A 13864-nucleotide genomic window follows, 5' to 3' on the forward strand; every position below is an offset into this window, starting at 1 on the left:
TTTCAATTCCTAGCTCTGTCCCCAGAAAAGGCCCAGCACGAGGAATCAGGGACCTTGCAGGAATGGCGCACTCGGGGTCTGGGGCAGGGAACGTACCCATGAGTCTGGGACACCTTGTCAAAGCAGCCAGCCAAGAAACGAACAAGCATTCCTATGATTCAGAAGCCACCTGGCAACGAGGGAGCTACTCGCTCATCAGTAGGACCCCAACTGCAACAGGCAGGAAGAAGTCAGGGGTGTTTCAACCCTTTCGTTCATAATGATACTAAAAGGAGCTACTGATCATCAGCGAGGGACACTAGCAAACCAGCTCGTTTTGAAAACAGCTACGAAAAGGCCATGAATCAAGCAGTTTGTCTGCCTTCCCTGTAGGAACTCCACCACTGGGTAACCAATACTATCAACATACGTATGTACACACGTGTGCACACGTATACACACACACTCTCTCCTGTACAGAAATGTTTCACCGAATAAGTGAAGAAGAAATGGTAAAATTAGAATACCACCGTTTTGCAACCCTTAGGGAGCTGATGCGAGAATAAATGGCTGCAAAGGTCACAAAGAGCCCCCCAGACACTGCTCACGCTGGCCAGAGAACACACCAGTACTATGAAATGGTCTTGCCAGAAAAGTCCAACCTGAATCTGATGGAGCCTCTGGCTCCAACCACCACTTTCCAGGAAACTCAGGCAGAGGATTCTTTACAAGGACCATACAAGACGCAGCTGGCAAAGTCCGGGGCAGGCGTGGGGGAACTCTACCACAGGACAGTCAACCTGGGTCTTCAACAAACTGCAGGGAACGAAAGGCAGGTGGAGGGCAAACCAAGATTTTAAGAGACTGAAAATACTGATCTAAAAAAGTATTTGGGTACTAATTAATTCAAAGAGTTTTTTAAAAGATATTTTAAACAATGGAAATATAAACACTGAATATTTGATATCAGGGATTTTTTTTTTTTTTTGGTGTTATAAAGAAGTCCCATCTTTTAGAGACACGCACTGTCTTAGCTCAGGTGACCATGACTGAAGGTCAAAGACAGAGGGGCTTCAACAGCACAAACGCATTTCCTCCCAGAGCTGGAGGCTGGCAGTCAGGATCAAGGGGCCGGCATCCATCCGGCTCCTGCTGAGGCCGTCTCTCCTGGCTTGCTGATGGCCCCCCGCACTGTGCGCTCGCGTGGCCGTCCCTTGGTGTGCACAGGTGCTTAAGGCCACTGATCACATCATGAGGGCCCCACCTTGGTGACCTAATCGAATCCTGATCACCTCCCAACGGATCCCTCCTCCAAATACCATCACACTGTGGGGGGTAGGGTTTCAACACATGAACGGGGGGAGGGGAGCAACAAAAACATTCAGTCCATATATATATTTCTGGGTAAGTTACGTAAAGCCTGAGATCTTCCTCAAAATAATATAGGATCAGAGTGAATGAGGGATATAGAGAAGCAAGATTGGCCAACTCACCAATTGCTGAAGTTGGGTGAGAGGTTTACAGGGTTTCTTTACACTACTGTCTATTTTTATACATAGTTGCAAGTTTCCATAAACAAATGTTTGAAATGATACAACTCCCCCATTTCTCTTCTCCCTTTCTCTTCCTTTTTCCCCACAGCATTTACTATCTACTATATTATGTAATTTACTGGTTACATATACTGTCTGTCTCCTTTTGCTAGAATGCAAGCTCTAAGAGGGCTGGGGTCTTTGCTCAAGGACATCACCCAAGCACCTGCAACGGTGCCCGGCACGGGGCACGCTGATCCGCACTCTGCCCGGCACGGGGCACGCTGATCCGCACTCTGCCCGGCACGGGGCACGCTGATCCGCACTCTGCCCGGCACGGGGCACGCTGATCCGCACTCTGCCCGGCACGGGGCACGCTGATCCGCACTCTGCCCGGCACGGGGCACGCTGATCCGCACTCTGCCCGGCACGGGGCACGCTGATCCGCACTCTGCCCGGCACGGGGCACGCTGATCCGCACTCTGCCCGGCACGGGGCACGCTGATCCGCACTCTGCCCGGCAGGGGCACGCTGATCCGCACTCTGCCCGGCACGGGGCACGCTGATCCGCACTCTGCCCGGCACGGGGCACGCTGATCCGCACTCTGCCCGGCACGGGGCACGCTGATCCGCACTCTGCCCGGCACGGGGCACGCTGATCCGCACTCTGCCCGGCACGGGGCACGCTGATCCGCACTCTGCCCGACACGGGACACGCTGATCCGTACTCTGCCCGGCACGGGGCACGCTGATCCGCACTCTGCCCGGCACGGGGCACGCTGATCCGTACTCTGCCCAGCACAGGACACGCTGATCCGTACTCTGCCTGACACGGGACACGCTGATCCGTACTCTGCCTGGCACGGGACACGCTGATCCGTACTGACTCGTGAATCCTACCCGACTCCTTCAGGTCCTAGATAAGCCAGGGCCCCTTAGGACAGGATATCCTGCAGCAGAAGGAATGACAGTGCTGGGAGGCAGAATGCGCTCTCAGAATATGAACATAATTTTAGATTATACTAAAAATTTCTAGTGTAGCTGACTTAGTCAGTTTTTAGATTGCTGAACTAAAGGAAGTGATATTTTTATTTTACTTAACTCCATGGGAAAGACTTTCCCTGAGGGCTAATTTGAAGGAAAACCACCCCTTCCATGTGGGCAGAGAGTGGGTTACTCCCCCACTGCTTGTAACTCGTGGTAGAGGGGAGCCAGCCACCTTGGTGCTGGTCGCTGCGCTGCCAAACACTGAGGACCCTGGTCAGACCCAGGAAATCGCCCTCAGGTCGCCACCTTCCTACTGACCCTGACAGCCCTTCCGGAGCCCCCTCCACCCCCATGCTTAGAAACTCACTACCAATCCAGCAGAACTGAAAGTGCCCCTCAGGGGCGCTACAGATTCAGGACAAAACTACTACCAAAAGGGCTTACTGTTCGTTCCAAGGCCGTACCAAAAAATTCAGCTCTGAAACTGATGCAATGACTTCTATGCTCAATACATCTGTCAGGACAAATGTCCAGACGTACAACACTCCTGGTGAGACCAAGGCCTAAACCTGTTGTCAGTTTATCATTTCTCTGCTCATGTTTTAAAAAATGAGGGGCTACACACACAAGGGGCTAAAATAATATCGAGGAAGGAAATATCATGTAAGTTACACGTGCAAGAAGCCAAATAAAGGCATTTATGTCTCTGAGAGAAGTAGAGATTGTTGAAAAGGCTCATCTTTTTCTAAGAGATCATCCCATCTTGTGTCAACTTCTGGAGCCCAAATTCTAGATGCCAAGGAATCGTTCCCTCAGCCAGCAGAGCGAGGACAGAAGAAGATGGAAGAAGGGATATAAAAACGAAAGACTAGATGGGTGCGGGCCAATAGCAGATACTGTGGTGAAGGGGTTGAACAGGGCCCAAAAGATGTGTCCACATCCTGATCCCCGGAACCTGTGAATGGGACCTTATTTGGAAAAGGGTCTTTGTAAATGTCGTTAAGTTCAGGATCTCAAATGAGATCATTCCAGACCATCTGATAAGAGACAGAAGAGAAAACACAGGGCGAGAGAAGACCTTGTGAAGACGAGGCAGAGATCAGAGCAATGAACGCGGCTACAAGCCAAGGAACGCCAAGGATTTCTGGGAGCGGGGACAGGCGGGAAGGACCCGCCCCGCGACCCTCTGGAGGAGCGCAGCCCTGCGGACACCTCGATTTCAACGTCTGGTCTGCAGAACTGCGAGAGAACACATATCTGCTATGTTAAGCCATCCAGTTTCTGGTAAGTTGTTACAGCAGCCCTAGAAAAAACTAACACATATGGTACAAAATACAAAAATGGAAAGCACATTTGTTTCCTGGTGCTATTCCAATTCATCTTTTAGACGTGTTTTTGCCCATGCCTCTTAAATGTCAAAGTAAACACAGATGAACAGGTATTCTGAAGAGGCCCACTCACCAATAAGCATATAAAGAGACTCACTAATCATTATATGCTAATCGTGGGCTTGACAAATAGTTCTTAGATGTGATACCAAAAGCACAACCCATGAGGAAAAAAACTGGTAACTTCATCAAAATTAAAAATGTCTGCACTTCAAAAGACACCATTAAGAAAATTAAGACAACCAAAGAAGGGGAGAAAATATGTGCAAACCATGTATCTAATAAAGAACGTGTATCCAGAAAATATAATGAACTCTTACAACACAATGACAATCTAATTTAAAAAGGGGCCAAAGATTTGAACAAACATTTCACTAAAGGAGACATACAAATGGCCAACGAGAACAAGCAAAGATGCCCAATGTCACTAGCCACTAGGGAAATGCCAATTAAAACCACAGTCTCACTGCTTCAGGCCCCAGGACGGCTGTGATCGAAAAGACAGACAAGTATTGGTGAGGACGTGGAGAAACTGGGACCCTCAGACAGCGCTGGGGGAGCTGAGCAGAGCAGCCACTCAGGAAAGCACCGGGGCAGTTCTTAGAAAGTCAGGCATCAGCTTACCATCCAGCTCTTAGGAACCACTCCACGAACAGGAAAACACATGTCCACACACAGATACACATGCAGACCCAGGTTGGAAACAATCCCAATGTCACTGGTGACGGATACACAAGAGGCGGCCGGTCCGTCCTTCCAGTGAAACGCTCCCCAGCAATAAATGGGACAAACGATCAACGATGCAACACGGATGAACCTCAGAATCAGTGCTGAGTGCAAGCCAGACACAAGACTGCGTAGTACGTGACTGCATCTGTGCAAAACATCCAGAAAACGCGGATTTATAGGCAGAAAGTGGATCGGTGGCTGCCTCTGCCTCGGTAGAAGGGATTAATCGCTAACAAGTACGAGGGGACTTCCTGGGTGATGCAAATGTTCTAGAGCTGAACTATGGCCATGGCTGCACAACTCTAAAAATATACTAACAAAGAACTGTACGCTTGCAATGGATAGATTTTATAGTCCATGGAATAAAGCTCAATCAAGCTGTTTAAAAAAAAAATGATGGTAGGTCAGCCGGATGGCTCAGTTGGTTAGAGCGCGAGCCCTTAACAACAAGGTTGCGGGTTCAATTCCCACATGGGATGGTGGGCTGCGCCCCCTGCAACTAAGATTGAAAACGGAGACTGGCCTTGGAGCTGAGCTGCGCCCTCCACAACTAGATTGAAGGACAATGACTTGGAGCTGATGGGTCCTGGAAACACACACTGTTCCCCACTCATTCCCCAATAAAAATTTAAAAAAAAAAAAAAGAAAGAAAGAAATAATGGTAGTTTTCTCCCCATCCATCCAGACTGGCAAAAACTGAGTCCCACTGTGTGGCACACATAAGTGGGTGTGGCTTTTCACAGCGTGATCCAGAAGCAGTTTTCAAACTTGAACCTGCTCTCGAACCTTCTGACCCAGCAAGTCCACTTCCAGATTCCATTCTTTACAATAAAAATGCGCTCCTGTTTTATTTATGCATTTTAAGGTGTAAAGTTTCATTTTGAAAAGTTACAGATGTATCTTCTTTCAAGGCTGCATCCAAATGCCGGGGTTGACAGTCCCCAACCTAAATGTGCACTTCAGAAGCTGGACCAGTGGCCCGGGAACGTCTTGGCCCGGCCACGTCTTGGCCCGGCGGTGGTGACGCCTGCTGACGTGCAGTGCAGGAAGTGCACCTGAGCACAAGCAGAGGGCCACACCAGACAGCGAGTCAGCGTCACTTCTGTCACTGCGTTGACGTGTTTCCTCAGTTCAAAAACTCTCAACAGAGAATGTTCCAGTATATGAAAACAAACAAACAAACAACTAAGCGTATAGCAGTTTACCTAAAAACAGGTCTGAATGAGGAGCATCCAAACTCTACAAGCATTTTCTACAAAGCTGTTTTAGCTTCATAAAAACATGTATTTAAAGAAAACAACTGGATGCCATCACAAGCTTCTAACTTATGGAAGCGTTAAATGACCTACAGCAGTTTTTCCCTTAGAGGAATGCGGACTTGTTTGCTTATTTATTTATTTACTCCACAAACTTTTACTGACCAGCTACTTTGTGCAAATACATTCCAGATGCTGAAAACACAGCCATGAACAAAACAGATGAAGTTCCTGCAATTCTGAACCTCACACTCTAGTCTGCAGGCGGCCTGGGATCAGGGTGCAGAGAGACAATGACCCAAGAAAAAACATTAATGTTAGGGGTGCTGAGCCAAGGAGACTGAACAATGTCAAAGGGAGGCTCACCAGGAAGTGGGGTGCGGGGGTGGCATGGAGCAGGCCCCAGGGCAGGGAAGGGAACACGGAGGGACCGCAGAGCCACGCAGGTACTGCGGAGCCAAGCCGCAAAGGCCGCAGTGGGTGTGGGCACAGCCAGAGCCGCTGTTGGGGGCCAGGGGGCTAGACGTCACAGTCAGGGTCATGGAGGGTCTCGCAGCCCCCAGAAAGGTCTGTGAATGCTGCGACTTCTCTTTCAGTCGGATCACTCTCCTCCCCACTGAGGGTTAGCTTCAAGGGCCTGGGTAGAAATGGGGAGGCCAGCGGGGAGACCGCTGGAGTCACCCTGGGATGGATGAAGGTGCTGGGCTTGGGGGAGCAGCAGTAAAGGTGGGGAGAAGCGGATGAATTCTAAATAAACTTCAGTCAAAATGCTGTTTGCTGACTGAATGTCAGCTGTAAGAGAAAAAGGGGAGTTGGGAATGATCCAAAGTCATCGATGTTTAATTTAAAAACCAAATATTTTCTGAGACCAAAATACTGTCAGCACATTGAAAATTCATGTTGAGAGCAGTTACAGGTTTGATTAGGGTAGAAGAAAGGAAAGACAGAGGCAAGGTGAGCAATAAGGAGAGAAAGCCACGGACGGCTCTGAGGCAAACACAATAGGCTGTTCAGAAAGAGGTGTGTCTTGGAGTTGAAGGGGTTCAGAATGAGTCACCCCAAGATGTGCCTCTCTGGCACGTGGATTATTTTGAGCTGAAGGCTCGTGAGAAACTTTCACCTCGCCCTTAAATTAGAGGCCTTGCTCATAATAAGACCCAGCACCAGAAATCACCTTCTGGCCCTACCCGCAGGGCGGGGCAAACTAGTAATGACTGGACATCTGCTCTTATCGCCTGCACTGACCTTCCTCCCCTCTGGAGCCCCAATGAGCTTCCTTCACCCTGAGCTCAGAATGTCACAGACACCTCGTTGCTTCTTTCTGTCTCTGAACCTTTCACATATGTGGGGTCTTGACTCTCCCATGCATGTGGGGTTCCATACGTATGTATGTAATTAAATTTGGTCATTTTCTCTTATTAATCTGCCTCATGTCGATTATCAGACCAGCCGGAAGAGTCTAGAAGAGCAAGGGAAAGTTTCCTCCTCCCCCACAGAGTATTTAAGGCCATGCAGTTTTTCCCACCACCTCTGGCCTGTCATTTAGATCTGAAGCCACCAGGCAAGAGCAGAAGGAACAGACGTCTGTGCCCAAGTGGTCCCTGTGAGACCACACACACTAAATCGTGCAACTCATAAAAAGACACTGTCAACTGGCAAAAGGCTTCTCGTACACAGACGTCTTCTTAAGTCGATCACTGCGTCTCCGATGAGAGACGACCACCTTAGCCGGTCCCATCTCACTGCGGGGACCACACCACCGCGCTGTCAGCTCCGTTCAGCCTCGCGTGCCATGTCCGCCCGTATCTGGTGCTTCAGGTTCATCAGCACTTTAAAAACAATCAGCCTCTTGCATCTCATTTGCATAAACCAAATTTTACTTTAGCAGGAACGCTTCAGAAACCCCTCATCTTGCAAATTAGGAATGTGAGCTGACGTTCAAATAGAAGAGGAAGCTTTTCACTTCTAAACTATCGGTTCAAATCCACCGCAGAAGCTGGGATACTGTGCTAATAACACGGGTTCCCAAACGGTGCACCCAGGAGCCTCAGGACCAGCAAGCCCACGAGGCCCAGGAGACAGTTTAAATCTAGGAGGAAACAGCAACGCTGGAGATGAACCAGACCACTCCAGGTATTCTCAGTACCAATACTAGGTCATGGTCCACTCCTTTCCGTGATGTCATTATCATCACTAAGCAGGGTGGATGGTGGGATAAAAGGCAAGTACCCCCCCAACACACACACACACACACACACACACACACACACACACACACAATCAGGGAGGGCAGCAGTGTTCAATCTGACTCTCAGGTTAGAGAAGTGGTGCCGGCCCAGCAGGTGTAACCGCCCATGAGTGTGTCACTGTGGTTATCTAACAATGAAATAAACATTTTTCTTCCAAATTATGTGTATTATTTTTTTCAAATAACTACTGTTACAAGATAATCCTTAATAAAATTATTTGGACCTAACGACTTACTAACTGGAATGATTAAGTATTCCTCTCGTCCTAGTGGTGTCATGAAAACATTACTGAGACGCTAAGGCCACCATGAACAGAGGAAGTTTAGGACTCTGTCCTTAGTTCTAACTTGGCTGCACGTTGCTCACCTTCTGCGTGCTTCGCAGTATTCATTCTTTTAACCCCTATTAGATGGGTACGATCATGATCCCTATTCCACAGGTGCGGACGAGGCTGTGACACCCTAGGTCACCCAGGTCAGACCTGGCTGTTTTTACCCAGACACAGGTAGAAACGACATAAAGCGAAGTAGCACATCTGGTAGTGCCTTCAGCCCCTGCCCTCCGAACACACCCCATGGAACGACGGAGGTCCCTAAGGAGAAACGTTTCTCCCACTTCTCAATCGCTGATTTGCTATTGATTTAAAAATTCGATATGGACCAAGACCTGCATTTATATGCATCGATTTAAAAAAAACAAAACGACATTTTAAGTTACTTTTCGGTAATGAAACTGAGACGGTGTTAAATCACAAGCACCATCCTTTCCGGCTCGGTGGAAAACTGTCATGTGCAAATTTAAAAACTAAGCTACAGGGGAAAGCAAAACAAACTCCACCCAGGTACAAAGCACTGCGGAGCTGCTCAGTTTTGTTGCCTTTTTTCCCCTTTTCAAAATGTACGTAGGATCTGGAACTGCAGATAGATTTGGAAAAAAGAAAGAGGCAACACAAGATGTGACTGGTGAGAACAGAGCATTTGGATGGAGTGTGGCTGTTTTCAGATACTACACAACTGCGTGCTGACAGGATGTACTACTCTCGGTTTGATGCTGACGGTCAACAAAGGAAAGTCACAAATCACTGAATTACAATCACTTTGTCCACGAAGGAGAGCTGGAAAAGGGACATATCTTTCCCAACATACCCTTGGATCAGAAACCTAAGACTTTATTTTAAAGCAAAGAATTGACCCAGTGGTTGAAAAAATATCTAAGCTGAAACTTAAATTTAGATCAAATGGATCTGCTGGATTTGTTTCAGTTTCAGTGTGCATTTTTCATGATTAATAAATTATACTCTAGGTATTCCAATTGCTATGATTAGGTCATTCATCACCCAACGCTGTCATGTCACTAGTACCACGAGCTGTTCCGCGGACATCCGTCAGGTACCTTGCAGGCACCTCTCCAGGTTTACAAGCTTAGCTAGTCCTGGGCCTAAGCAGACCCCGCTGAGGCAGACCCTGCAGCAGGGGCAGTTAGCAGCAGGCTCCGAAACCTTCTATTAAGGATCGAAGGCCGTTAAAACTCGTAGGGAGCTTCAGAATATCACTAAAATAATTCAGCAAGGTTTCCAAGTAATAATGACTTCTATGTCCCCCTCATCTCTGGGGACTTTCCATTCTTCTCATGGCCACATATAAACAGCTCCTAAATTTACATGAACCAGTTACATTCTACATTCTTCTCAGAAAGGTCTACGCACAATTCATTTTCACTTAAAGTAATACATTCTAAGTTCTATGAAAAAAACTGACAACAAGCATGAGCTCTGCTCTGTCAGATGAACAAGCAGAGACCTCCTGAGGGCACAATGGCTGGGTGAGCAGTCAAGGAGGAGACGTAAATGGACTTCGGAGAACAAAGTGCTGCACACTGAGAGCGCCACATAATATCAAAAAGTGTGAATAAAACACCCGGATGGATTTTTTTAAAGCAATCTTCCCGCTACCTGTCTGTGCTCCTCCCTTAGACCAGCTCCTCCCTCCAAAGCACGTGCAGCTGAAAGAAGGAAGGAGAGGCTGAAACGGAAGCAGCACGAGCACAGCACGGAGCCTCAGCCGATGCACAAAACGGCACGGCCCGTGTGAACTCTGCAGGCAGCCTTTCTAAAAGTTAGTCTGTAACTTGGAAAGGGACCTTTTCATTTTTTCAAGCCACCTGTCTCTGGAAGTTTATGAAGCCACTTTTTTCCCGGAGACGCCAAGGAATGAAAGGTTGTGCCTTTTCAGACGGCGTCAGTGCAGGCAGCGCGTGCTCAGGTTCTAACCGGGGGACCGCCACCAACGTACGTCTGTAGGAAAGGAAACTGTCCCTCAGCCGTCTGTCACGCATGTGTGGGTGACAGCAGACGTTAAACACGGCCTACTTACTGGGCCTCACGAATCCAAGGACGCGTTAGGACCTGGTCTTCAGAAATGTGTTGACACAACACCTAGAGGAACGTGCTATTAAAAGGTGAGCTAAGGCGGACAACCAGAGGTGACTAGATCTGTGGCTGCTCCCGCAAGCAGTATTTATGCCGCACTCACAACACGCAGGCCACCTGGGGAGAGGTTTCAGGGGCCCTCCCTTGGGCACGCAGAACCTGGCCCGCGTGGTCCCTGTGCCCTGAGGGGTCAGAAAGCATCTGGGAGGACTCAGCAGGGTCTCCTGGTCAGCTCCAGGCACCTGTGCCGTCGGACTCAAGGTGCAGAGTTGTGAGAAACACTCCCACTTACAAGCATTGGGGGGACGGGGACAGCCATTGCTGAACTTTGCAAGTGTCCAAAGTGAGATGGAAGCATCCAGTTCCCTAAGAAAGTTCGTCGTCCACAGACGAAGCAACAAACAAACTTCACATGCACCCTTTCTCAGGACTGACGACGGGGAGCCTGCAAGGACCGTGTCCGCGGAGAAAACGGACACAGGACAGTCCTCTAAGGCCCCGGTGCCCACGTTTTGCTGTAAAAACTGCTTCCTCTCAGGGCATGGAGGGCCATGTGAAAAATAAGTTGAGGACACAGGATACTATCAAAGCTCAAAACGCCTGAGTTTGAAACACGTCTCTGCAGCTCATCAAAATGTCAGCCAGCGTTTCAGCACTTCCCATACACTCACTGTTCTGGTTTTTAAAGAATTTAATTCTGAAGTCACGACTGTAAAAACTAGAGGCAATTTTTTTCTGTACCAGAAAAACACTTCCTCTGGGTGTGCAAAACCGTGGCAAAAACCCCACGCCTCCCAGACAGGAAGGCGCCGGTCCAGTCCCGAGCGTGGACTCGCGAGCGGGAGCCCGGCCAACCTTCACGGCGCCGTCTGTAAAATGGGTTCTCGTCTGTCCCCGGCCGGGCGGGCGCGGGCCTGCGGGGGACTCGGGGAGGGGCCCCGCGCGTGTCGCGGCCCCGGCCCGTCCGCGGAGCGCTCGAGCCGTGCACGCGCGGTTCTGCGGGGCTCGGACGGGTCGCCGGCGCCGTTCACCGCGCAGCACTTCCCTGAAGTACAAACGCACGTCTTCTAACACGGAAAACGCACGCAAACTTCGTCCCCGCTCCAAGTGGCGACGCACGAGGGCCCGCCCCGGACCCGGAGCGGCGCCCCGGGGAGCACGGCCGCCCGCGGGAGGACGGCTGCCTCCGGGCCGGGCCGAGCGGCGGAGCCTGGGGGCCGGGCCGGCGCACGGCGTCCCCCTGCCCCGTCCTCGCCCTCCGTTCTGGGCGCGCCGCCCGCCCGCCCGGGACGTGGGGCAACTGCACACAACGGCCGGGGACCGGGGTTGCGGCGGGGTCGGAGGGCGCCCCCGGCGGGGTCGGAGGTCAATCGCGGGGTCGGAGGCCCCGCCGCAGCCCCGGCCACACCTCCATCCAGGAAGCATCCAGGCCGGGGCGCCGCGGCCGGGCAGCGGGGGCCGAGGGGCCGGCGAGCCTGGACCGGGCTGCCCGCCGCCGCCGCCGCCGCCGCCCCCTCCCGCGCCGCCGGGCACTCACAGGTGACGATAGGCTTGTTCTCCATGGTGTAGATCACCGGCGGCAGCAGCTCCTCAGGGGCGTCCATGGGCGTCCGGCGTCACCGGCCCGGCCCCCCGCGCCCCATGGGCAGTCCCGAGGCCGCACCCGGCCACCCCGAGCCTGAGCGGCGCCGCCGGCCGCGAGAGCGACGCCCGGCCGGCCGAGCGAGGCAGCTCCCGAGCCGGCCGCCCGCTGCTGCCGGCTGCATCCACTTCCGGTGCCGGCGCTGCTGCGATACCGCTTCCGGGGCGCGCGGCTTAAAGGGGAGGGCGTCCAGCCGGCCTTGGCGCTGCCCTCCGACGGAAAGGCGGCCGGCGGCGCGGCGAGCGGGGAGGGAAGGCCGGCCGCGGACGCGAGCGGGGAGGTCCCTGCAGAGGTTCCCTCGGAGCCAAAGCAGCGCGCGGGCCGGCCGTGGGGGGCGGCGGCCACCCGCGTGGGTTGCACGGCTGGGAGCTGCCCCCGAGACTGGGGTCCTCCTGGGGTGGCCTGGGCGCCTGGCCTGGGAGCGGCAGCGACGCCGCGGGGCTCCCAAGACATCTCCCCTCCCGGAGTGCAGGATGCCCAGGGCGGGTGCACGCGGCCGAGGGGGCTGCCGACACCACCACACACGCACCCCCACCGCACCTGGTGGCACAGGTGGGAGGCTGGCCCTGCGGCCCCAGCTCCACCTCGCAGATTCCCCGGGCAGGGAACCTGGCAGCACGGGGGTCACTGACAATGGCATGTGGACATGGGGCTGACGCCAGGGTCGCTGACAAGGACCTGTGGATGCAGGGACAGCGGGGGAGGGGGTCACTGACAACAGCATGTGGACACAGGCACACAGTTTCTCACTGTGGGAGCTTGTGGGGATGACCTAGCCTTGCGATTTTTTACCAAACGCAGGATGCCGGGGGCGGAATCAGTGAAGACACCGGATTAATTCCTGCCACCGTGCGGAATGGCCGTTAGTCCTTGTGAAACCCTGGGTCTTGTATTTCTCGTTACAGGTCTTACGAAGTAGTGTTGCTGCCATAAAGTAGAACAAGATTTACTATCTTCTCACTACAACCACAGACCCCACAGCACCCCAGTGCCTCCTCCAGGATCACCTCCAAGGCCAACTTGCAACAAACCCAGATCACTGGAATGAAGCACCTCTCTCTGACCTGCCACTCCTGTTAGCACTGGTTTCCGGTGTCCATAACAGTAACATTTTGAAACTAGGCGCTGTGCGTGCCCAACCTCCTCCTCTCCTGCCCCAGTACCCAGCTGCATAGAGCCTTCCCTGTGGGGTACACATTTTGGGAACAGCACAAAATGAAATCTTACTTTTAACTACTTATAAGCTTCTTGTGTAAGGAAAGTATGTTTGAGGTAACTATTGCAAATGAAAAAGTAAATGTACGTGTGAAAGAGTTTTGAGTGTGAACACTGCTGCTAAGTGTGTGTGGGTAGTGTGTGGTGCACTATAGCTGGGAGAGGGGGAGACGCTCAGAGTTAGGACAGAGGGAGCCCATGAGGAGGTAGGCAGAGGTGGGGAGCCAGGTGTATGTGGGGGGCCCTGTCAGGTCTTGGCTTTGCCAGGAAGAGGCTCTTACAGAGTCCAGAACGGCACAAAGACTAGAGGCCAGTCAGGGCTCCAGGACAGACCTGGTGGATACCTCATTAACACCCAGTTCAGCTGAGACATTATATTATGGACCATGCGCCCAGGGCTCAGCCAACTTTACCCGTGAAGGCCTAGGTAAGTATTTTAGGCTTGAGGGCCACTACAGT

The 13864-nt window shown here is 51.9% G+C and overlaps 2 protein-coding genes across 2 annotated transcripts in view; one reads left to right on the forward strand and one right to left on the reverse strand.

Moving 5' to 3' along the window:
* Window positions 1–12318, reverse strand: part of TRAPPC10 (trafficking protein particle complex subunit 10) — an 84996-nt gene extending 72678 nt beyond the window's left edge. The window contains exon 1 of the mRNA XM_074324482.2: window positions 12086–12318. Coding sequence (XP_074180583.2) covers window positions 12086–12152 — 67 coding nt within the window. The 5' untranslated portion in view covers window positions 12153–12318. The remainder of the gene's footprint in view (window positions 1–12085) is intronic.
* On the forward strand, window positions 12190–13503 carry LOC148754726 (uncharacterized). Its single transcript, XM_088794439.1, has 2 exons — window positions 12190–12742; window positions 13096–13503. Exons 1-2 carry the CDS (start codon window positions 12190–12192, stop codon window positions 13107–13109), a joined length of 567 nt encoding a protein of 188 aa, XP_088650565.1. The 3' UTR covers window positions 13110–13503.
* Window positions 13504–13864: the final 361 nt, after the last annotated feature.

This window comes from Rhinolophus sinicus, chromosome 17 (assembly GCF_057876585.1).
Source record: "Rhinolophus sinicus isolate RSI-liver-muscle chromosome 17, RSI-T2T, whole genome shotgun sequence".
Classification (NCBI taxonomy): domain Eukaryota; kingdom Metazoa; phylum Chordata; class Mammalia; order Chiroptera; family Rhinolophidae; genus Rhinolophus; species Rhinolophus sinicus.